Below are 25,542 nucleotides of genomic sequence, written 5' to 3'. Positions count from 1 at the left end.
TGACAGATTATTAATTGAGTGATCTGATTTCCCCTGCTGTCCCTGCCTCTGTCGTAAATGTTCTTAAGACCCCCTTGAACTTTTTTTCAAGATCTCTACACCTTGATCTTTAACCTAGAAGCTATCACTCAGTAAAACAGATTTTTTTTTCAAAAAAAAGTAAATTGTCAAAAGTCATTTTTAAAAGGACACCTCTATCATTAAGATTGCCCCTAAAAGGAATTCCCCGATGGCTCATGAAAGCAACTTATATGACTTTTTCATTCTTTTAGAAGGAGATAGACTTTCATGTGGTGGCTTGACAAATGATACTGCTTTAACTCCTGAAGATTCTTTATTAATCACTCAGTGTTTGGGGTTTGGGTTCCCTAGCAGAGGAGGACAGATCCAGAAGAGACTCCTATTTACCCCAAAGGAAGCCACGGATCCCTGAGAACTCACTTCCTCCGTGTGTCTGAGCACCCGGTTCTAAAGGACCCTTTGGTGGACTATCAGCCGTCTCCTCCCCTCTGCGCTTATCTCAGAGTGACCCCGGGCCCATCCCTGTCAGGTCCCAGGGCCGAGGGAGAGCTGAGTCTGTTTATGTAAAGGGATTAGGGTGATTTAAAATTGAAATGGGCTCCCAACCCAAATCTACAGAGCAGGAGGAAGGGCCAGGAAAGAGTCCAGCGGCTGTTCAATCTTATCTTTATTTCCATCCCCCCCCAAAAACTCTTGCTTTCAGAAAACCGAGCAAGTCTACAGACAGCCAATTACACATTTTTGGTTGTTTTAGAAAGCATAATCTAAATTTGGAAGGTGTGTAGAGCTTAAAAATAAAGAACTTCAACACTACTTTTTTAAAAAAAAGTGAACATCATGCATTGTAACCAGCTCAAGATCCAGCCCAGGCTCGGAACCATAAAAAGTTTGTTACATTAATCTCCCCTTAAAGGGAACAACATTTAACCAGATTATTTTTTTGTTAAGAAAAAGAGTAGCTGATCTTTACAGCTCCCCGACCCCACCTGCCTGCCTTAGCCCTTTAAATGAAGAGGAAATGACTGCACTGATTGTACTAAAAAGTTGCCCCTTCTTAAACCCACTCAAGACAGAAGAACTGAATCCCCGCTGCCAATGTCTACTGTCTGCTGCCAGGGTGGTGGGGTGGCTGTTTAAAAACGCCTGGGGTTGTTTATATATCCCCGTTGAAGGCCAAGGTTTTTAAAGACAGCTCAAATCTAGGGCAAGATTAGGGGTGAAAAGTGCCTGGGAGAGCTGCTCAGTTGAAATCACCCAGTCCATGCCGCCCCCTCCTCAAACATCAAAGCGGGCAGATTGGACCCTCGGCTCTCGGAAGACACAGCCTTGCCTCCTTTCGCCGCCCCGGGCTTAATCTAGGTGAACCGGCGGGCGATAACGTTCAGGAGAGTTCCAGGAAAAGAAACAGGATTCGCTACTTGCGGCTTCTGGCAGGAGAAGGCTACAAGCTCGAGAGAACTTCAGAAAACTTTTGCAAACTTAAACTACACCCACCGTGGACTTTGGATTTGCTAATTCCTAAAGGGCAGTTAAAGATGGGGTGGAAGTGGGAAGCCCTGACAGTTTTCCTTGTCAGTTTATTTTCACTGACCCGAAGGTATAAAAGTATCTTTTATTTCCTGACGCCTCCCTCAGATGGTTTGGGTGTCAAGCCAGAGTTGGGAAGGGAAGCATGGCAGGAGACGGGCTTGTTCCTACTGGGTTGTAACTTTTCCTACTTTGGTTCAAAGCTGCCAGGGAGAGCCAACCGGCCCTCAGTGGACGTCTTTGGGGGGCATCCTGATTATTTTCAGCCATCCCGGGAGACAACCGCGGCGGGGCTGAGTTGGGCCCCCTGAGGGTCGCCACGGCAACGCAGCATCCTGTCTCCTAAGCGCAGAGGGATGGACCACGGGCCTCAGTGCCGGCCCCTTTCTAGAACCCGGCCCCGCCTGCCTGGCCGCTGCCCTCCCCGATCGCCCCGGCCTCGACCGGCCTCTGCCCGTCCTCCCGCCACCCGCTCCGTCCGGGCCGAGTACCTTGAAAGCGATGGGCAGGGTCTTGTTGCAGCGCCAGTGCGTGGGCAGCACAGAGCAGAGGAAGTTGGGGCTGTCGGTGCGCACCAGCTCGCCCGGGTGGTCGGCCAGCACCTCCACCATGCTGCGGTCGCCGCTCCTCAGCTTGCCGGCCAGGGCGGCGCCGGCGTCCGGGGCGCCCAGCGGCAGCGCCTCGCTCATCTTGCCCGGGCTCAGCGCGGTGGAAGGCGGCGTGAAGCGGCGGCTCGTGCTGGCATCTACGGGGATACGCATCACAACAAGCCGATTGAGTTAGGGCCCTGCAAACAGCTCCTACCAGACGGCGACAGGGGCGCGGATCTTCAGCAAGCAGCTCCCGGGAGACCAACATACAAGTTCAGGGGCCTTTATTGCTGCGGGGTGGTTGGGGGGAGGAGGGGGATGGAAAGTTCTAGTTCGGCCTAAGGGCCTCAGACCCGGGCAGGGCTTTTAGCAACCGACCGCTTAGTGCTTTGAAAAGTGGGCGACCAGAATCCAAAGTCAAGTGCCAAGGGAGACTATCTTCTTCTGGATCTTGCTTTGAGAGTTTTAAGTTCAGTCTTCGGTTGTTAAAAAAGTTCCCGGAGGCAAAATTCCCATATACTTCCTAAAATATTTAGGCAGCGAGCAAAAGGACCGGCAAATACATAATTTGGAAGTTCCAGTAGTTAATTGCCTTGTCAGTTTTTTTTCCAGATGAGTTTTGTCTGAAAGTCTCAACAACACAAAATACACGAGTATCTTCCAAATACAGCGCCACTTTTTATCATGCAAAACTGGCTTCGGTCCTCAAAAGCAAGAACTGAGACTTCCAAAGGTCTTGTTTCTAATGTATGCGCATATATATATGTGTATATATATATGCACATACATATGCTCTACTTCATAAAATATTTACAATACAATCTAGAGAATTTAAACAACAGAAACCCATTAACGTTCGCTGCAGGATTTTTTCTTTTTAAGTAGCCTTGAAAATCAGCTTCAGTAGTTGGAGAAGGGCTGGGCTAGAAGCACTTGTCATGTTCTCTCAAATTCTGGCAAAATGCTCAGTTCAGAAAATCCAGCTTTTCAAAAAGAAGCTAATCTTAAAAAAAAAAAAAAAAAAAGCCCAAGTCGATGACACTCAGAGTTCAGCTCTCCACATCTGAGAACTCGGGTTTGGGGATGTTGGTTAAGTTTGTGGCTGATCCTGTGGTTTGGTGGGAGTTGAGAAGCAGCCGAGTCACACGCACGCAGGCACGCACTCTTCGGAAGCCAGCCGCTGTCTACATCGACTGGGTGAGTCAGCCCCGACTTGGGCAGTAGCAAGACGATCTTCCTCCAACGTCGCCTCAGCGCCGCCGGTTAACCGCCCGGACGCGCTAATACCCACGATCACCGCGTAACCGCAGCAGGTGGAGCGGGCCTTGCGAGGAGGCTCCGCAGCGCAGATCGAAACAGACCGGGCGGCTCGAGTTACACAAGCACGCATAACACTGCCACGCACACGCAACTTCACCACACGCACTTTCTCCAGCAGTTGTCAAAGGAAACAACCGGGGAAAAGTTCACAGCCAGGAAAGAAGTTGAACAATCCAGCCAATAAACCAGTTCATTCAGAAGAAAGAAAGAAACAAAAAAATCGAAGCTCCAACGCAGATTAAGGAGAAACAGCAAAGACTTTCTTCTGGCGTTCCCAAGAGCCCCAGGAAGAGGTGCCTGCCGGCGCAAGGCCGGGCAGCGTGGTGCCCTGGCTGGGTCCGGCCGCGGGGCGCCCGTCCCGCCTGCGCCCGCTGGCTCTATGAATGAGAGTGCCTGGAAATGAACGTGCTTTTACTGTAAGCCCGGCCCGAGGAATTCCTCAGCTCGTTTGCATAGGGGCGGCCGCCGGCCAATCACAGGCCTTTCCGGTATCAGCCAGGGCGCGGCTCGCGGCCGCGGGCTCCTGGAATTGGCCCGCGCGCCCCCGCCGCCGCCGCTGCCGCGCGCTACTGTACGCAGCCGGGGTGGAGAGTCCACCGCCGCCGCAGCCACCGGCGCTCCCCGCGCATCCGCATCCACGCACATCCACGCACACGCTCACATGCTCTCCCGGGGCCCCACCCCGGTGCGAAACGCTGCCCTGCGGCTTTGCAGACATGCTGTGTTGCTCCGCCGCGGACTCAGGACTGCAGGGCGCGCCCGCGGTCCCGAGACCCAAGAAGTGGAGGAGGCCGGCCAGCCGGGGGTGGACTCAGGCCGCGCGCTACGCCCAGAGCCGCCCGGGTCCGGAGACCTGCCGGGCGAGCCATGGAGATGCGGCGGCCGCCGCGAGGCTCCTGGGGCCGGGCGCCCGGGCGGCCCCAGGTCCTGCGCGGCTGCCCACGGCCGAGCCTGTTTCCCCTGCGTGGGTGCGATTCGGCCGCGAAGGGGTGGGAGGGCCGAGGGCGCGGCCACAGGGCCGCTCAGTGCGCCCCCACGGCCGGGTGGGCAACTGCGGTGAAGTGGCGCTGATTCATTTAGTGAGGGCAGACGGTTGTCGGTCTCCACAACATGGTTTTTGTTTTTAGTTTTCTCTCTTGGTTTGTTTTCTTTAATTGGTGTTTTTCGCCGCGGCTGGGCTGCGGCTTAATTACGCAGCGCGCCTCACGCAGGCGGAGTGAGTTTAGCGGCAAGCAGAGGAGTTTCGTAGTCAGAAAAGACCCCCGAAAAACTAGCGACTGGAAAGAAAGTTGAAAGCATCCGTTCCACTCGCTTCCATCCTCGGAGCGTCGGCTCCCCCGCTAGGCCCAGGCCTCCCGCGCCCTGCACCCACCTCTGGCTCCCCGGAAACGGCCCCGGCTCCTCTCCCCGCCCCCGCGCGCGGGCCGCGGGGGGTGCGGAACCCACCCCGGCTCCGCGCTCGGGCGGGAACTTCCCCTGCTCTCGTCCCCGCGGCGCCGCGGGCATTTTCGCGGAGCTTAGAGGGGCCCCGCCTCCGCCTAGCCGCGGGGCTCCCCACCTACACACAGAGCCCACCCGGCCCCTCCCCGTGGAAGGGCGCTCACCCACTCCCTCTAGCTCGGAGCCCTCAACTTCGACTCCCCGGGGCAGAGGGTCCCTTGCCCCCCCGCCCCCCCGCCCCCCCGCCCCACGGGGCCCCTCCCCCTCCCCGCCTCTGTTCCCCTGCAGACGCGCCGCTGGGATGCTAGGCCGCCACAGCCGCTCCAGACTGCTCGGGTTCCGTCGCTGGAGTCTGACGGAGGCGGGGGCCTTGGCGGACCAGCCGCGGAGGCCTTTCCGGGTGCCCTGGCGGCTTCCCTTGCCCCAGGCCCAGAGGGCCAGGCTGGCTGCGCGGAGCGGCCGGGAGACGCGGCGGATCGCACGCTCCGGGCGGACGCCAGGGGGCAGCAGCCGCCCTCGCTCTCCTCCTGGGGCGTCCGGGAACGCCCCCGACGGCGCGGGGCTCTACCGGCCTTCTCGCGGCCCTCGGGTCTCTTTTGTAAGAACTTCAGTAGAAGAAACGACAGGAAATTGCCACCCGAACCAGCCTGCGCGGCCGCGTCCCACCCTACTATTCAGGCTGTCCCGACAGGCGCGCGTCTGGGTCTCTTCCCGAACTCGCTTTACCCGGACACCGTCGTCGCCCTCCGCAGGCAGTCGGTGCTGCAGGCGTCCCGGGCGCCATCGCCGGGCCTGTGGCCAAGGCTCCCTCCAGCCTGCCCCGCTTTTCCCCAGATGGGCCGGTCCCCTCCTCTCTCTCCGGAAAACCCGGGACACTCGGAAACTCCCAGCATCCAGCTGCATTAAAAAAATGGGTCTAGGGGTCTCAGAAAACTTTTGCTTTTTTCTTTAAAGTGATTTTGAAGAAGCCCTAGTTCAGGTGTAAAGACTCCAAACGTCCTCTGTCCACTTTGGCCGAGCAACTCCAAATACTGCGCAGTCACCAAACCTCCTCGTCTGCCGCCCTCCTGACCGAGGTCACCGTCTCTCCGCACCGGACGCGACGCTGCCCGCTCTAGAGGCGAGTTCGGGCCGAGTGAAACCTTCCTGCTTCGGTTCAAGTGCATTTCCCTAAGAGCGGACCAAACGCTCCTGGGGGCCGCCTCCAAGCGCATCCCCAGAGGACCCCCCCCCCAAGGACGGGGGGCGGGACTCGGGAGTGTGGCGGAGGCAAAAATGGGTTCTGACAAGGGGTACAGCGGTCCGAGTAAAACGTAATCGGCCGTTCAGGAAGGTCAGAGAAGGCTCCTCTGGGGCTTCGGCCAGCCCTTTGCCTGAAACCCTAAACCCTGCAAGGGGCTGCGGGGAGCAGCCCCGCGCAGCCGTCTCCCGGCCGAGATCAAGTTTCCTTAGTAAGAGAAGAGGTACAGAGATAGATGCAGCAAGTTGAGCCTTTCAAGGGCAGCACCGTGGGCGCTGCTCAGCTAAGAGTCTCAAGCAGTAAATCCTGAGTTCCAACTCCGACAGGGACGATCATAGCAAGGAAAGCTTTTGCTGATTTATTCTGAACCCGGCCGCCCGGCATTTGGGGATCCCGGGACCTTCCCTGCGCCGGCTATAACGTGTTGTGCGGTGCACATTTGAATACCAGAAACAAACAAAAACACTTCCTCTCCTTATCGCGGAACTAAAATGAACGGAAAGCAGGGAGCATGGGGCTCAACTAAGGGGTACTAGGAACCCCTTAGTCTGGAGGGCTTTCTACGGAGCTTATAGAGTTCAGTAACGTCACGTAAGAGATGAATTCATTTCCACCCAGAGCGCTCATTTAAGCGGCAATATAGAATTTCCCTTCCTCTGCCTCTGAAAGGAAAGGAAACATTCCTACATGTACTCCTAGTGTTCCCTTGGAATTATACTAAAATTTACTTTTGTCATAATAAAATACAAAAAATGCAATGAAGCAATATGTTGGGCGAACGCTGTCTGACAGATTCGATTCATCCAAATTTGCTGCATGGGGGATATTTCAAAAAGACTCAGAATAGGAATGAAATGTAATGTTTTCACAGTGAATTTAAAAAGTAGCATTTTGAAGAAAAACAGAACAATTTCACTGGAAAACAATAACAGCTTATTGACATTTTTTCTACAACTTTCGATAAATACAGAACTATGGAGAGGGTCTCAGAAAATATCTAAGTATTTTACATTTTTACTGTTTTGAAACTACGTCAAAAATAAAATAAGAATCTCAAGCATTTTCTTAAAATCCCCCTCCGTAATATATTTCTAAAAATGTCATATTTCTAAAATAATTATTTCTATTTTCAGTGAACATTTTAATGAAAATAACAATTAGAGAATGCATTTTGCTAGTGGTTCTGGATCAAACTGCTGTGGTTGGTACTAATGTCACAGGGAAAGAGAACAATTTTGATGAAGAATAACATGTTAATGTATGTTCAAATAACAAATAACCAGCAATACACACCGGCCAGTTTTCAACACTGGAATTTAATTAAACATCCCCCCCACCCTCAGCGGCTTTGAGATTATTTCACTTTGGTAACCTAATTACTCTGGGGATGAGATTCCTTAGTTCGTCCACTGCCTCCTTCCTTCATGTGAATGATTTCATGAGATGCTTTGGCTGATGTGTGACTATGTCACTGTAATTTCTTAAGTAAGTTGTGCAGTTCACAAGTAGCAAACTGAGAAAAATTTTAAATTCATCTTTTTAAAATTAGGGATGCTTAGCAAACATTTTAGAAGTCTCATAAAAATTTTGCATTAGCACTGCTATAGCAAAAGTAATAAACTAGGTTGTAATACATAGAAGCCAAGCTCTGTTTTTTTCAGAGTCATATAGAGTCATTTAATAACAGCAGAATGCACCTGTGGTAAACGCTGTAGAACCAAGGGTATCATTTAAGGTTTCATTGGAATGTTTTATATGTTTGACATTTACAATAGGGAAAACAGCTTTTAAGTATTTTTGAATCAGCAAAAAAAAAAAAAAGCCTTGATTATTGGTTAATTTATATCGTTATTTATAGTGATACATAGATAAAATGTCATATATATGCATATGTGAATGTGCATATGTTATTAAAAATGTAATTTGGAATCTAACATACTGTGAATGTCTCTAGATGGATTCATTCCATGCATACATTCTGAAAGAGTAGAAAATAGGAAAATAAAAATAATTGTATGAATATACTGACAGCAAACACCGAATTTACTGTAGTTGATTAATTATAATTGCAAGAAATGCAAGTATAAAATTAAATCCCCCCCTCCCCCTTTTTGGTAGCTTGTTGCCTCTCACAGTTTTTAGCACTGCAGATTTTTATAGTATGTTGTCCAGCTCTGGCACAAAAATAGCTTAAAACAGTAAATCATCATATAAAAAATGAACTGTTACATATGCATATGGTATTATGTACCCTCAACCAATGTTCTCCATTGCTAGTTAATACTGAATCTTATCTTTCATTGAATCACCTCTTTTAAGCTCTAGAGGTGATGCAAATGTGATTTATTTAGTGAACATTAAAAATACATTTGGAGAGTGTAGGGATGGATTCAAGGTGAAACTCAAACCAAACCCTAATTTAATACAAAAACATGAAAACATCGGTAATACAGTAGAAGCTAAGCACAAAAAGTAAGAATATGAATAGTTTTTAAAGTGATAAAAATAATTTGGAATACAGTTTCTAAAAGAAACAAACTAGTAGATAAACATTATGATCATTTACTTCCAAAGATAGGACATTTTTGAAATATTCCCTCCTTGCTTGATTTCCTTTCTTTCCCTTTGCGAGGAGGGCAGATTATTTATATTGAAAGCTTTCATTCTCAAAATAACAAATGATATCAGTCATTGAAAATAATTGTCATATGATAATTTCCAATATGAATCCCTTACTATATACTGCTGCACGTGCAGTTGTAGGTGAAGTTACAGGTAAATCCACTAAGCAAAGTCGTATGAAGCTGTTTCTCTTTCCCTTGAATATGTACCCATAATGCTCTGAATCTGAAATTACTCCATCAGCCTTGTATACCGATAATGGTCAGCACTGAATGATTAACAGGAAGGAATTAGCACTTTTCAAAGCCTTAGGACTTGAGCATTTCAGATCCTGCAAACCTACAGCCTCCAACTCCACTGCACAATATTAGTATAATATAGCTTAAATGAAACCCTTAAAACTAAGAAAGGCGGTGATTATTTCAGATTTCCAGACGCTGTTTAAATAGGCAGGAGAACAAGATTTTCAGCTCCCTGGTCTTATATTTTTGCCAAAGCAAAAAGGGCAACTAACATAATAATGAGTTCTGAAGGATGGCCTGTGATGAAAAATGAAGGAAATTAAATATGTATAGTCTCAAAGGAGCGTCCTAAAAACAAACAAAAAAACAAGATTGTGGTTTATAAGTTCGTAAAGTGACTCCACAAAGATTAAAAAAAAAACCAACAAACCAAAACAGCAGGGAAAGACTCATTTGCACTCTTTATGAATGATAAGGCAAAAAATAAATAAATAAATAAATGTACCCTGAAGTTAGTAAGTTTAGTTTTAATAGGTATGAGGGGTGAGGGAATCCATAACAGTAAGATTGACCAGACAGCTGAGTTTATACTAAAGAGACCCAACAGAAACAACCACCCTGGAAATCCTCTCTCGAGACCCCAAAAAGCCTTTCCATGTCTGAGACCGAGAAATAGGAGAAGCGGAGTGGAAGGGCACGTGTTTTGTCTACACACCTAATATTTCAGTGACTCTGAGAAAAAAGCCAAGATTTTTTTTTTTAACCTAAAAATAAAGGCAGAAGTGAGTGGATTTGGAAAGGTGTGAGCGTGGTCTGTTGAAAGCGTTCTTAGTTTGTCCTGTGTCAGTAGCTTCGAGGACATAGCACATACCATTAGGGGGAGGAGGGGGTGGGTCTCTGGAGGTGAAGTTACACCTGTAGAGATTTGAAATGATTTGCCCAAGGAGGTGTTAAAGGTACTTGTCCCTGAACTGTAGGAGAGGAGAGGCCAAAATGCTTTTAGATACTTTGCCCAAAAAATCCTCCTTTTTTTTCCTTTTTTTTTTCAAATCAGGAACCTCACACTTGGAGAATTTAAGAACCCTACCCAGGGTTGTTCATTCTTGATCTCTATGCATACACACACACACGCACACACACAGGTTCTACACACATAATGAGCTCTGTTTCTTTTTGACCACAACTATGTATTTTCATGGGTGTCCTTTGTCGCCTTCTGAAAAATTAAACTCTGATCTCATCTTTCACTTTTATCCTCCCCTGTCTCAAGGTCTCTGTCAGAAAATAGCCCTGAAATTCTTCAGCCTGCAAATCTCGAATATTTAGGATTCATATCCTGAGGTTATTTCTGGCCATCTCCGAAGTTTGAGGAGCAGGGCCAGCCCGTTTGGTCAATAAGAACAAGGGAGTGTCAAGGCCACTGAGGGACACATGTGCAGGGTCCAGGGAGGGGGTGGGACAAGGCCCAGGGGTCTACACTACCTGGTGGGCTCTGGAAAGACTTCTTTCCTAGTAGAGATGACATTTGATTTGACCCTTAGAAGTGGTGTAGATTGTCACCAGGTGGTTGGGAGGGCAGGAGGCAGGGCTTGGGGTTAGGGGATGGGGGTCGGGGGGGGGTCCTCTCCAGGCAAAAGGGTCAGCATGAGAAAGGCATGGATGAAGGGATGACCCGCATATCGGTTCCAGCACAATCCCAGTGTAGATTGGGGGTCAGGTTGCCGGGGTGAGGGTGGCGGCTCGCAAATGACACAAGGCCAGTGGACATGAACACAGACGGGTCAGAGGCATCTGACAAAACCTGAAGAAATCGGAACTTCAACATGAGGATTTCAGAGCCTTGAAATCTGAGAAATAACACAATGAATACATATTTTAGGACACTCCATCTGTCCGAGCTGGAGAAGTGAGTGGAATGTAAAGAGGCAGAGCTGAAGGGCTGCTGCCCGGCCAGGCACGGACTCATGAGCCTTAAGGTGGAAATAATGGAGCCTGAAAAGGGGGACTGAGGGGAGGGAGGGGGAGGAGTTAGCCCCATGCCCGGCCCAGGTGCCGTTAGTAGCAGAAAGACCAGGAGAGGGTGGGTTTGGAGGTAGACGGTGTCAGGAATGAGCTTGGGGTGTACAGGACAGAATTATAGGTGCTGGTGGAAAAAAACCAGGAGGAACGAGTGTTGTGTAAGCTTCTGGGTTTGTGGTAATTTGCTAGTTTGGCAGCAACAGAAAGCTAGCACACCAAGCAGGACTTCCTCTCCTCTTACTGTTTGGGGAGACATTGTCTATGTGCTAATAAGTACATCTCTTTATTTCTGGGGTTCAGTGGCAGGAAGCCACACACCTAAGTCACTGTTCTCAAAAGTCCTATCAGCAATGAAGCCGATTTTTTGATCTCTGTCTGCTCAGTTTCTCTGTCTCCTTCACAGTTGGTTCTGGATCACCGGGGAGAAAGGGTGTCTTTTAATGACCCCCCATTAAGGCAATTGTTTAATTGTTTCATTCTCTTCTGATTCACCCTTACCTCCACACAAACACAAAAACACTAGATTTTGAACACCTGGCTAGTGAGGCTCCCCCTCTGCAACTCCTAGACAGCACGGCATCAACAATGTGTCTGAAGTCCCTGGCGACCTGGCTAAGTGCAGATTCTGATTCAGTAGGTTTGGGGTGGGGCTGGGGGTCCAGCGTTTCCCACAAGCTCCCCACGATGCTGCTGCTGCTGGTTCAAGGACCCCACTCTGAACTCGGAAGGCCAGCTGCTTAGTATCCAGTGAAAATTGTGCCCAGCCCACATGAGACTGCAGAGTCTAAAAGGGTTTTATAAGTAACATTGCGAAATGCAAATTGACATGCAAGCTATCTCTGATTGGACTTTTAAAACTATTGTGATGGACTGATTATTTGTCCCCCCCCCCCCAAATACTCATGTGCTGAAGCCCTAAGCCCTAATGTGCTGGTTTTAGGAGGTGGGGCCTTTAGGAGGTCATTGGGTTGAGCTGAGGTCATGTGGGTGGGGTTCTTATGATGGAATTAGCGCCCTTGTAAGAAAAGACTGGAGCCTTTTTTTTTTCCTCTCTTGCCTTGTCATGTGAGCACACAGCAAGAAGGCAGCCAACTACAAGCCAGGAAGAGGACTCTCACCAGACCCTAACCATGCTGGCATCCTGATCATGGACTTCCAGCTGCCAGAACTGTGAGAAATGTCTGTTATGTAAGCTACTAGCCTATGGTATTTTGTTAGCAGCCTGAGTTGTAAGACACCCACGGTAACAGAAGATCCTTTCTATCAGCGCATCGTCTGTCAGCCCTCACACTATGGGCTTTACATGCATTATTCCATTTAACCCTCCAGCAGCAAACAGTCCATAATTATTCCCCTCACTTTACAGATGAAGAAACTGAGATTCAGTAATTGGCCCAATCTGAACCCAAGCAGTTTGCACCTGGAGTGCCCAGTCATAACCAGCAAGCTAAAACACCTTGCAAGATGGTTCAGATTTCTTTGCCAGCTCTTGACAAGTTGCCTTTAAACCATGTGGACATTCTTTCTAATTCTAGAGCAGCGCTGTCCACTAGAAATGTAATATGCACCATATATGTAATATAAGTTTTTCTAGAAGCCACATTAAAATGGCAGAGAAATGGGTGAAATTTATTTTAATACTATAGTTTATTTAACTCAGTATATCCAAAACATTTTCATTTCAACACATAATCAATATAAACACTGTTAATGAGCTATTTGACATTCTTTTTCCTTTTTTTTAGTAAGTTTTCAAATTCCTCTGTGCATTTTATGTTCATAGTGCATCTCAGTTCAGTCTAGCCACGTTTCAAGTCCTCCCGTGTCACCTGTGGCTGGTGGCTGCTGTGTTAGACAGTGCAGTTCAAGGGCAACCACTCAAAACACAGTTCACGCTGAAGAGCAGCTTTGCTACTATTCTGCTTGTGCTCAAGTGAGCCCTGTTTTTAACCTGCTATTAGTGAAGGCCATTAAGTAATGCATCTTTCTTGACTCATATTTTCCCTGCAAGCTGAAGCAAAGTTCAGAGTTTTATTACAGCATCACTGATTGACTTGGAGTCATAAGGACACACATGCCCGGCGAAAACAACTAAATTGCAAAGGCCTACTGACCACTGTCATTGCCACAGATGCATTGGCACCACCACGGATGAGCCACAAGTCCACCTCGTGCATAGTTCATTTCCACTTAACCTTTACCAGTTGCCCGTGTTGCAGCCTGTACAAGATGCTTTGATTCCTTTGAGCTCTGAAAGAATACTATCAAAGCATCTTCTGACCCCTTCTTTTCCAACAAACTTGTTTTCTATGAAATTCATACAGACGACACAGATTAGAACAGTAAGTTTTATTTTTACCCAGTCATGATTTTCCAACAGAATTGCGGATTGGTTGAGTGATACCCATTCCCAAATAGCAACTCCTATAAACAGGTTTATTTTGAAATATAGCAGATAGGTTTTTCCAAAAGACCACTCAACATGTCAATTTGCTAGCAATCTTCCAGTTAAAATAATTAGTTCAAATCAACGGTGAGCAGCTCCTGGCCTAAGTCATGGAGCGGGCCCACCTCTCTTTCTTCCACTCCAGTCCTCAGAAAAAACAACAAAGAAGAAATAGGCGGCCTGTTCTGTAACAGAAACCATAGGCCCTACCTCACCACATTGGCTCCTCAGGGGCTGCTGGGAACCTTCAAAGGTCCAAGCATCTCTTTAGGGCAAGCATCCCTGGTTTCTGCTCCTTCGTCTTGTGGGGTGGATATACAGGTCAAGGGGCGGATGTGTGGACCCTCGAAGGGGCCTGGATCTTCCCCACAATCTCTGTGGCTCCGTTAGCCATAAACAGACGGCATGTTTTAAGTAAGAGGCTGAGAAGCCACTTGCTGCGCATGAAACTAGTCTCCTCTCTGAGTGATACCCTGTCCAAGCGCCATGGGACAGTACCCAAGTGTCATGGGGCGTCTCAGTGTCTACTGCACTTGAGGAACAGGGAGGTGCGTTTACACACTTCCCCATGGCTTTGAGTCACCTAATTGGGGAAAGTCACAACAGTAAAGTGTTCTGACAGATGATAGAAGTGGAGTCTATTAAAAACATTACTTTTATACTGGGAGGAATAAGTTAAGAATTTGGGACTGGCATATACACACTACTGTAAGTAAAATAGATAAATAACAAGGACCTGCTGTATAGCACAGGGAGCTGTGCTCAATATCTTGTAATAACCTACAATGGAAAAGAATCTGAAAAAGAATATATATATATGTGTATATATATAATTCAATCACTTTGCTGTACACCTGAAACTAACACATTGTAAATCAACTATATTTAAATTTTAAAAAGGAAAACATTACTTTTAAAGTCTGCTTTACTGTAGGCATTTTAATTAGCATATTTAAAACCATTTCCACCACTGTGAATTTGAAACAAAACTCGTTTTCTAAGTTGAGGAAAAAATAAATGAATGAATGTCTGAATGAATACCCAGGGCTCTCATTCCTCATTTCCCACGTGTCCTTCCACAGTGAACCCTCCTACCCAAAGCGAGCACTTGATTTTATTCTTTGTGTTTATAATTTATCTTTATTCTCTCACTGAGGCAATTATGAAATAAGAAAGTATAACTCTTTTCCTTGTACAACATTCATGTTCAAAGATAACTCGGTGAGTCAGTTTCACTGGTTCTTGAACTGCTAGACAGGGGAGGAGGGTTGGGATTAACTGTAGGTCAGTTTGACAAAATGAATGGGTGATCCTTTGTGAGCTGGTGGGATGGTGAGTGGTCCCAAGTTAAATGTTAAATGTGGACCACGCTGGGTAACAGGACAGGCAATGGAAACTCCCTGAAACTGGTTGAAATATCTGATTTCTAGGTAGGCAACTCACTCTTGGATGCTTGGAGTAAAGACATGAATGAAAAAAAAGGAATCTCTCTCTCCAAACGATGGAATGGTGGATATATATTCTCCCCAAGCGATGGAATAGAATGATGGCTGAGTGATCATTCACTTGATCCCAATAGCAAAGGTTAAGTTTTCAAGTTGCTGGGGACACGAATGAATGGATGACTGGATTCACACATACAGTCAACACAAACCCATATGTCTGAATGCAGCAAGACTCAGCTGATCTCATAATGGTAGAGGAGCCCTAGGAAGGATGCCTCAGTTTGCTACTTGCCAGGTGGCCTAGGGCCAGTCTCTTACTTTGTGCCAGTCTCAGTTTCTTCACCTACAAAATGGGAGCCTTGAACAAGCAGGCTTTCCAGCTGCATGAACGTTTATATATACCTGCCACTTGGAAGTGGGAGAAGCTGTCCTGGTCTGGTGCTGGCCCAGGTCAGCATATGGCTCAAGGGAAGTTAGATTTTGAGTGAGGAGGAGAAATGAAAGAAAAAAGGGAACAGAGGATCAACTCAAGACAACACATTTTAAGGACGTTACCAATTTACATAGGATTCCTCAACTGCACATAGTTAATTCTATCCCCTCAAGCAGGCCCAAGGAGCTGTGATGTGAACACACACACACACACACACACACACACACACACACACACACAAATAACTTAGAGATTTTGCACCTTCTAGAAAATAACAGAACTGCATTGCTCTTCTGTTCTATAATTTATGTAAAATTGAGATTAGAGAGAAACACGTATTACTCATTAATGTTACCTGTAAGTTATTACTAACTAGAATTGCTTAAAAATATTAAAACTCAGCCTTCTCACTAATTCTGTTTTCTCCATGTCAACCCAATTAGTGAGGCTGCATTATGTAATGTATTATAAAATAATAATTTAAAAAATAATATGGATGCACAGTAAGGTTTAATTCCTTTAGAATAACCAGCTACAAGGCTCTTCATCGTCATTATTACAGCTGTTAGTACATCAAATTGGTGCTTTTCTACTGAAATAAGAAATTGTCTGTCTGTGATCCCATATAGACTATAGAGAAATTTCCCCAAGTATAGCAGAACCTTCCAGAAAGAGAATGTAGAGGCTTGAGATAAATCTTGGGTACTGACTCGCCCATCTGTCCTGGACATGTGAAGTCTACTAAAGAGTCAAGAGTAAGAAGTGTAGTCATCTGTGAAGGAGTTGCCAAAACATCTATATCGATCAATTAAATAATAAATCGCCAAGTGTTAGTCTTAGAGAGTTTTTCCAGGCACTCAGACAAGGCGACAAATCCTTTTGTATTAATCCTGCTATCCTCAGATTCGGAAAACAGAATGTTCTATGGAATAATGGGCTAAGATTATCACTGCCCTGCTTTCTGTGAGGTCATGGAATTATATTCCACAAAAGTTTTAAAATTTTCTCTTGTAGTATGAAATAAAAAAGAGCTAAAAAAGTCAGCAACAATGGAGGTAGTCATTCTATGTAGCTACATTTTCTAAGTTTCATAAAAATCCTAAGATCTGCATTGCAATGTTTACAAATTTTCAGATTACATTAATAAGATGATGTAATTGATGTGCTGGTAATAATCCCATTTTTATGGATAAAACACCATATGCTGAGGTGGGATATTATTTTTTTGTGGAGACTTCTTATGAAACATCATTGGCTCAAACAAGTAATGATTGAGTCAGATTTAAAATTTTTGACAGGATGGTCTTGGACTTGCTTAGAAAAATGCTACAATTTAAATCTATTTAAAAAATTAAACAAATTTTGCTACCTCTTTTTAATGAATAATGGTGCTAATTCTATTGAGTTCACCTCTTCTTCAAAGGTAGAGGGGAAGAGTGAAATAATTTTTAACAAAATTAAACAAAAACATCTGAAAAATAGATATTATCTGTTCACTAATTGCCAATGTATACTTTCATGTACCATGAAAGCAACATACAGAGATGGTCCAAAATGTATTAAAAATGATTAAGCACACAGACAAAACTTGAAGACTTTTTGTCACATGGTTTTGCAAAGTTGGTAGTTTTTTAAAATAGCAAGAGCAAAGGACAGATGACTGTCCAAACAGGACAACAAATAAACTGCGGCATGAACTCTAGTTCATTTCTAATCGAACCACTGATCTTACGTTCACTGAAATTTAGTGATGACAAAGGACTCCCGTAGTCCTTGTTTCTCTAGCCTGCTTAACAATTCCAATGCCCATAAGGATATCCATCCTGAGGAGAATTTCAAAAGCATCATTGGGAAATACAGCACTCTTGGGGAAGTTTTGAAAAAGGGCATGCAGCAAGTACTTATATAAATGTGGATTTTAAGAATCTTAAAAACACATTCCATTGTAAGAAGTTCTGTCATTGTCAAGGTCTCCATTTAGGGAGCATCTCACTCTTTTGGAGAAAAATATCCCAGATCAAGTCTAATTCCTCACCACTTCTGACATAGGAACGATGTATTTAGCCAAGAACTCTTTTTGCTGAAGACACCAAATAATAAAATGAACATCTAAGGATGAAGAAGAAAACTTTATCAAGTATACTGGGGTCGGGGGGCTCCACTTTTTGTAAGCATCACACTGAGTTGTCAGACTGGCTCCAGGTTTAGTCGAATGAAGGACAGTGTCCAGAAACTGCCTAGTGAGCTCCGTCTAGGAGACCCGGGCACACAGACCCCTTCTCTTGATTTACACACAGTTCTGGGGATCATTAGTTAACCCTGGCAAATCGAACAACGGCATCAAGGGAGGAGCAAGATGGAGATTTTTTTCCCCCTCACTAACCAAGCTCACGAGAGAATTCATTTCTCCTCTTTTTGCCGCAGGCATATATAGGCTAGCAATTCTCATTTCTTTACTGAAATGACTTTCCCCCATCCTTCCCAATTAGAGTGGAAATGGATTAAGACATCAGGTTAACCCCTTGCTGACTAGGGATGAGAAGGAAATAAAGTTACATGGAAGTTTTATTTTCACTTTTGTAAATGATTTATTTTTCTGATTATGATAAACGAAGGTTTGATTCATCAGACTCTCCTCCCCTCCCCCCAAGACATTCCTTTAGTGAAAATGTGATACTGCCTTAAGGAAAAGCAGCAAAACAAACAAACCAAAACCCAAACCCCAAACTTCTTCAATGAATGTTACTCTAACTTGTCATCCTTATATTTAAAAGTGAGTTGGAATTCTTATGAGTAAAATTAGATACAAATTCAGATACAAACCAAGGCAATAAAGGCACACTCTTTCCCCTTATTATAGAGAATGGATACAGTAAAAATGAACTATTTTCTTGGTTTTTCCTAAGCTTGAAATGTCTGGAGCTAAACAAGAAAAGTGCGGTTAAATATCTAGAAACTTTAGGGTCACTTGAAACTTATCAAGTAGCTCCCTGCTCCCTGGATCTAAGGATAAAAACGTCTATAGAACAATATCTTCTCTGTATTGATCTTTAAGACCTGGACATGTTGAAATCCAAAGGAAGTTTATCTCGAATAATCCCTCAGTAGCAGCCTGTGAAAGGAGACTCTTTTCTCTGCTGGTCTGTTTGTTTCGCTTTGAACAGAAGGGAAGAGGCACTTCTGACTTGCGTTACAAATCAGCATTCCTGAAAAACGCAGAACTCCCCTCTGGGACAAAATTTTTGGATCTTTAAAAGTAACTATAATTCTTTTCTATTTTTAAAGAGAAAACTAATATATAAGTGTATATACTGACTTTGCAGGTGAAGGAAATAGTTGATCATATCAGGAACAGCCTGGCTAGCGTAACAGCAGCTCATGATGGCATTGATTTTGACTGTGCTGGGTTTTACCAGGTTTAGGTTTTGGCGGGGAGGGTAGGGGTCATCTACCTGAAGACAAAAGACTAGGTCACTTGACGTCTGGGGATCCATCAAGTGTTCCTTGTCTCTGAGAACAGGGAGAGCTGTGGTACTGATTCATTAAAACTGAGAGCTTTATGTCTGCTAATAGGGTTATGATGACTGAGCAAATTTCAGTGGACAAATAAGGATGGTCTCCAGCATTCATTCAGAGCCTGAGCTGCTCTGAGCCGCAGGCACTATGGCAAGGGCTCTCCATGCATTATCTCATTTAATCCTCTCCATAATCCTATTAAGTTTGGAACAATTATCCCCAAAGCTTAAAGAGGTTAAAGAACTTGCCCTTGGCCACATAGAGATGGAGCAGTGAAAGTCAGAAACTGACCAGCTGCACAGAGAAATCAATCTTTGAATTATGTGTATTTTTTTTAATAATTGAAGTATTGTTGATTGACAATGTTGTGTTAATTTCTGGTGTACAGCATAGTGATTCAGTTGTGTGTGTGTGTGTGTGTGTGTGTGTGTGTGTGTGTATGTATATATGTATATTCCTTTTCATTATAGGCTATTACAAGGTATTGAATACAGTTCCCTGTGCTCTACAGTAGGACTTTATTGTTGATCTATTTTATATGTAGGGTGGTTGTTTTTAAAAACAGTGCTCTTCGTCATATTTCCCATGCAAGAAGTTTCACAGACAGCGACTTTCCAGAAGGACCACCTTTGCTGCTGCCTGGCAGCCCACCCCCAGTTCGAGGGGTTGTGTAGGCAGGTCCACTCTAGGGACATGACACAAGGAACTGAGCTGCTGCAGAAGCACTGAACCCAGATAGATGGATAAATATTTCAGCGACTTTTCCAGAATGGTACTTAAGGAATAGAGCTCATCTCAATTTGGGTTTGAGCCCAGGGCCTTATGGTTTAAATATAAAATGCATTAAAGCCCTTTATTTAGAGAGCCTTATGCCATTTTTAGGGCACAGCCCCATTCTCCTTCTGACTTTATTGGGAGGTGTTTTGTTTTTGTCATTAGTATTCATTATTTATTAGGAGTTGATGGTGTATTCATAGCCAGGAGGGTCATGAATCGCCTACAGTGGGAAGGCTTGACCCTAAGGACAGCCTTGGGGGGCTTTTTACAGAGTGAGAAAACCATGACCGGAGAACCGCGCTCAGCATTCGGCAGTGCGTTGGGAACTCAGGAGAGGTACATCTTGACTTCTGACTTAGAAAACAGCAGAAGGACCCTGCCATGTGCAAAGTTTCTGAGCAGTGACTTCTGCATCATAGATTGTGACCCATGAGTTGGTTGCAAATTAAAAAGAATGATTATTATTATTATACAGATAAAAGAAAGAGAAGAAAAAGAAATGGAAGGAAATAAATGGAAAACGGAGTACTTCACAAGTAGTAAGAGCAAGTATTGCTTCCTGAAGCCCTTTTTTTTTCTGACGGATAGAGCAGTCTCCTGAGTCATGCATGCAATTTGCTTCCTACTGTTGCTTGCTATTCAAAAAAGTCTGAAAGCCTCTGGCCTAAAATATCCTTTTTTCTTGGAACATATTTTGTTAGATGACTTGGTGGGCGAGCCTCTGTGATGCTCTGCAGGTCCCCTAACCTTGCTGTGCCTCTGTTTCCTCACTGGCCAGGTCTCAAGCCCTGCCATTGTCAAAAGGTTACATCGAGAAGTTCAACCATCACTGCTGAAGCACTTTGAAAAGCCAAACACAGTCATCAAAAGTAAAGGATTATTATAAATCAAATCAGAGTGAAACCGCTCTGAAGGCCCCAGTTCTGTGGAAAGGCATTCAATCATTTTGAGAGGGGAGAAGCATCTGAGCAGACACTTTTGCACAATCCATTTATTTTATATAGCGAAGGGAGTTTCCAAAAAATGAGTGTTTTTTTCCCCCCAGGTCCCGCCATAGTAGCCAATCTGAGACCCCATGAGTCATTAATTAGGGTCCTTTTCCCAAACCTGTCACTGTTTCAACAGCCGTGTTGTTACTTCTTTAAATTAAAAAAAAAAAAAAAAAAAGGGATGGCCTTGTGAAATTTTATTTACAGAAAATTTACAGCTTACAAAAAACTAAATTGATTTCTTCCCTTTCAAAGTGGTTTCCTGATTGCAATCACATAAACTCTAGCCCCGAAGAAATTGCAGGGACTGAGTAATAAATCTCCAAGGAGAGGTACCGAGAATCCTTTGAAAATCTCGAGAAATAACGCAGTAAGAGGCAAAGCATGAATATGACTAACCTCCTACCTGAAATGTCTATCGGGAAAGGATTTTTTCAATTCTATTGGAAAGGAAGAAGGGAGAGTGTCTCTCTCCTCTCTTTGATAGTCTAAACTGAAAGTAAGGGGACAACCAAAAAATGTCACCCAAAATGTCCCATTTATCTCTCCAGCGGGGAAAACGTGGTGTAAAAACAGAGACTTGGATAATACGGTGAGGTCGTTGCTCAATGCGATGTTGTAACATTGCTTTAACTGTCACCGAGGGCCAGGATGCCAAATATTGCTTCAACTCCTCTGCAAGGTGTTTCCTGGGCTTTGCAGACAGGGTGGTTCAGGCGGTGCAATCTCTATTCTTGTGGGGGCCAGATAAAGCCTTCTGCTCTGGGCCACTATCTCTCAGTGCTGACGCTGTAGATAACACAGTTTCACGCCCGCTCCCCAAACCCTGCTTTCCCAATTTGTAAGTCTTTATTGCTTAAAGTCTTGTGTGTGTGTGTTTTATCAGACACCTTTTATCATCCTTCTGCAAACGCCCTTTGTCAAAGTCAGCCTTTGAACTTCGTTTGCATTATACATCGAATGTGACCAATGACCCAGGACGTGTAAAAGGCTTATCTTCTAATTCTAAAGAAAGAGGAACCGAGTCACTGGTCTTTCTGCTATAATAGATGGGGTCTGCATGTGTATGTGTGTGCGCGTGTGTGTGCAAGCTTGCACACGCACTCCTGGGTGTGCATGGTGGGGGACAGGAGATATAATCTTATTATTTATCTTTAAGGCAAAAGATTTCTCTATGCAAATAGTTTATGCCTTTGGTTTTCACACAAATTTAACCTGAATCCTGGGGCAGGGCAAAAATGCGAACAGCCAGTTTGTCTTGGGTTGTACTAGAGGCCACTGCGGGTAAAGCTGACTTTGGGGTCCTGGTCACAAGACTCCCTGCGTAAACAGCACATCAGGCCAACTCTGTGTTCTCTTTTTTGTGCGGGTGCTCAGATCACAGTCAGGGACTTAATAAGACTCTTGCTCTCCTCTCAGCTGACGTGGGCACCCTTTGGAAATGAACGCCCATCCTTGCAGGAGGAATTCGTGCATGCTTATATTATATCTCGTTTATGTGGCAAGCAGATGGAATCCATTTGGATCACATCAGATAGGTTTATAACTCCATCCCTCCCTTCTCATTTTTTGCATGTCTCATGTCAGACCCAGCCCTGCAACTGTGAAAATCAACTAGAAAAGGAGAGATGGAGACAGATGATGGTGATATTACTTCCTTCTCTGGGCACAGAGGCAGCTTCTTAATGCAGCTCATATGCTGCCCCCAACACAGAGGAAGGTTGAACTTTCACACGAACCACATTACACTTCTTATAAAAAAAAAAAAAATAGATGATGTGTTGTTTGATGTCCTCCATGTCTACAGAAGGAGGCTCAAAGGGTGGTGAGCTCTGATGCGCAGGAGGGCTCGCCGTGGATCCCTGGCTCCAGCCCGGCCATCCTTCACCACAGGGAAGGTGACTTCTATCATCATTGGAAAGTATGGAGGAACAGAGACCTCTCTGAGATATTCACACTTGCTCTTTCCAGTTCTGGATCCTCTCACCAAATTTCAATTCACATCATGCCTTTCTCTTTTTCTTCCTCTTCCTCTTCCTCTTGGAAATCCTTACCTGGCCAGTTGGGCGTGGGCCACCCTGCAGTGTTTTATGATGTAAAGGACACACACTGACCAGTGTTGACATTGAAACAAGCCAACAGATGCAGTTTTAAACAAATCAAGATGTACAGAAACTAGCCCTGAAATCAGCTTCCATCAACCAGCTCCTGTGCTTGCTGGGTTCATGGCTTAGCTGTCTCCTCCCCAGGGGCTCACGGACTTCCCTCACCCTCTGTCTGCCATCCTGAAAAACCAAAGCTGGCGTGTGGGGGCCTGAGTCATGCCTCCTGGCTCCCCGGTGTCTGGCAAGAGAGCAAAGAGTTCTGCTTCTCTTGCTCCCCCCATCTCCTCCTGGCTGGAGGCTCGAGGCTCTCTCAGGTCTGAGTTTTCTCCTTTTTGTGATTTCCTGATCAAATCATCAGTGACGGAGATAATTTCCAAAATGTATTTGTTAGTTTTTTCCTGGTGGGGAACTCATTTGGGCTTCTGGGAGCTAAGAACAAATGAACTGCCTTTCTGAAGTCAAGAGCTGCGTAATGAAAGCGAGATGCAGGGCAGAAGGCTCCACTGCCCCTCGCCCTCTACGTGACGGTTAAACTCCCCCTGCCCCAAGGGAGCCCGGCACCGGACAGCGCCCCCGGCATGCTGGACAGAGTCCCGCCGCCGCCCTCGGAGTGGCCAGCGTCCTCCCCTGGCCGGCCCCGGGAACTATGGGTGGGCTTGCGGGTGAACCGCACACCCCTCAGCACGCCCGATGTGCCTCTTGGCACGTTAGTTAAATAGTGAGTAACACTTCAATGCAAGACCTGGGAGGAGGGCACAGAAAGCCCTTCTTGGAGTTTCCTGGGGGCAGTAGGAGCTCTCAGACTTGGGGGGAAGGGATGCTTCCCTATTTGGGCTCATAAGCCTGCTCGTGGTGGGCAGGACCCAGGGGATAAAGAGTAAATGTTCCATAAATGTTTGCTGGACAAAAATTGGTAGAAATCAGCATGAAAAATACACTCATGGGGATAATGTAGGGAGTAAAGTTGACATTAACAATAGCAGCAGCCAGTGTCTGTGAAACGGGAAGCGGAGGACCAGATGTCGTGCAGACAGACAGCAACCCTGGGAGGGGATCTTAGCCTTGATCAGAGGCTTGAGGCACAGAGAGATAGGGGAATCTGCCAGGGCTAAGTACCCGATGGTCACGTTTGAAGCCATGCTCCCACAGGGGAGGGGCTGTGGCCTGCTTGGCGCTGGAGTTTGTGATGCGAAGAAAAAGCCCCTCCAGTCAGTCCTGCTGAAATCTCCTAGCCAGAGACCCACGTAAATCAGATCACGTCTCTCGTCTACCAGACTCTGTGAGGGCTTCCCAGGGCACAGAGACTTTCAGAGCACTCAGAATTCAAGGCCTTGGGCCACCCTGCCCAGCCGCCTCTGATCTCTCAGAGCATCTGTATCCGTCAGCTTGCTCTGCCTCGGCCTCCCTTCTGTTCCTCAGACCCACCAAGCTCTTCTTGTATCTTTTCACAGGCCTGGACCACTTGCCCTCCCGCGGCCCCCATCCCATGGTTTTTCCCATGGCTGCCCAAATTGTCATCTGACAGAGTAATGGCTAGAGTCACCCCACTTCCTACCCTGGCACCGTCACTCGTATCACAGGACACACACACACTGATTTATTTCCATTGGTGCATTTGTCTTGTTTGGTATCTGTGTTCACTTATTTATTGTCTGCCTCCATCCTCCAAGCGACAGGTGCAGTGGACGTAGGGAGAAAGAGACTTTATCCAGTCCATTGCCAGAGAGGGCCCAGCATCAAAAAAAAGTGCTTGGAATTGAGTTGATTCTCATTAAGTTCCTTTCATGAATGAATGAGTGAATGAATGAATGAATGAGGAAGAACCATAGCAGCCACCTCCTCTCCAGCCTGCTGAGCCCTGAGGCAGCCCAGATGTCAGGGCGAGGGGGTACCTGCTTGCAGGTGCTGAGTGGTGAAAACACATCTCCCTTTATGACTTGTGCTTTTAATCTCTGGCTCTCAGTCCAGAAGCCCAGACTCTGGGTACCCAGAGGGCTTTGGAAGCTGACACGGTCAACGTCCTAAGGAACCCGCCTGATGGCATTTGAGTTTCAGACGCAGTGATCACCACAACCAGCCAGAAGTTGGAGGAGGTCGCTTCCTAACCTGAGCTGCTTACGCTTTGGTTATGCAAATGCATGGTTTTTCTTGCTCTGTTGGTAAACATTTCTGGTTAAATCAAACTCAGTGGTAGAGTGTGTGCTTAGCGTGCACAAGGTCCTGGGTTCAATCTCCAGTCCCTCCATTAAAAAATAAATAAAACAATTACCTCCTCCCCCCAAAAAATGTAGTAAAGTTAAAAAAAAAAAGGGCATCTCTGAGCTTTTCGGGGGGTGAGAAAGGACAGCCTGGGATTTCAAAATTTGTAGATACTGACAGGCATTTGCAGAATAGAAAAGATTATACTGTACAGCACAGGAAAATATATACAAGATCTTGTGGTTGCTCACAGTGAAAAAAAAAGTGACAACGAATGTATGTATGTTCATGTATAACTGAAAAATTGTGCTCTACACTGGAATTTGACACAACATTGTAAAATGAATATAACTCAATAACAAAAATGTTTAAAAAAAGCAAAGAGACACAAGCAAAGGAGACTCCTCTGTATGCCCCCCAGACCCTGTGCCCCAGCCCCTGTGCCCCAGCCCGGGCACTCATCTTACAACCGCAGACCACTGGGTTCCCTGGTTTCCTTGTCTTTGGAGCGCAGGCTAAGTCAGGATGGGAGGGGATTCGCTCTCTGTTTGGGGAATCCACGTCTGATGCATGTCTGAAACTCCAGGGCAGCCTTAGTGCTGTTCCCAGAT

The 25,542-nt window shown here is 45.9% G+C and overlaps 1 protein-coding gene across 4 annotated transcripts in view; it reads right to left on the bottom strand.

Moving 5' to 3' along the window:
- Positions 1-25,542, bottom strand: part of RUNX1 (RUNX family transcription factor 1) — a 248,976-nt gene that overhangs the window by 86,578 nt on the left and 136,856 nt on the right. For 3 of the 4 annotated variants that reach the window (XM_032470586.1, XM_032470719.1, XM_032470541.1), the window contains exon 3: positions 2,040-2,293. In XM_032470586.1, the coding sequence (XP_032326477.1) occupies positions 2,040-2,293 (254 nt within the window). Of the gene's footprint in view, positions 1-2,039; positions 2,294-5,624; positions 5,770-25,542 lie in introns of those variants that run through there. The other variant, XM_032470649.1, reaches the window with a different exon arrangement.

This window comes from Camelus ferus, chromosome 1 (assembly GCF_009834535.1).
Source record: "Camelus ferus isolate YT-003-E chromosome 1, BCGSAC_Cfer_1.0, whole genome shotgun sequence".
NCBI lineage: Eukaryota > Metazoa > Chordata > Mammalia > Artiodactyla > Camelidae > Camelus > Camelus ferus.
Note: the sequence above shows the minus strand (reverse complement) of the source record. Positions and strands in the feature narration are given on the sequence as shown.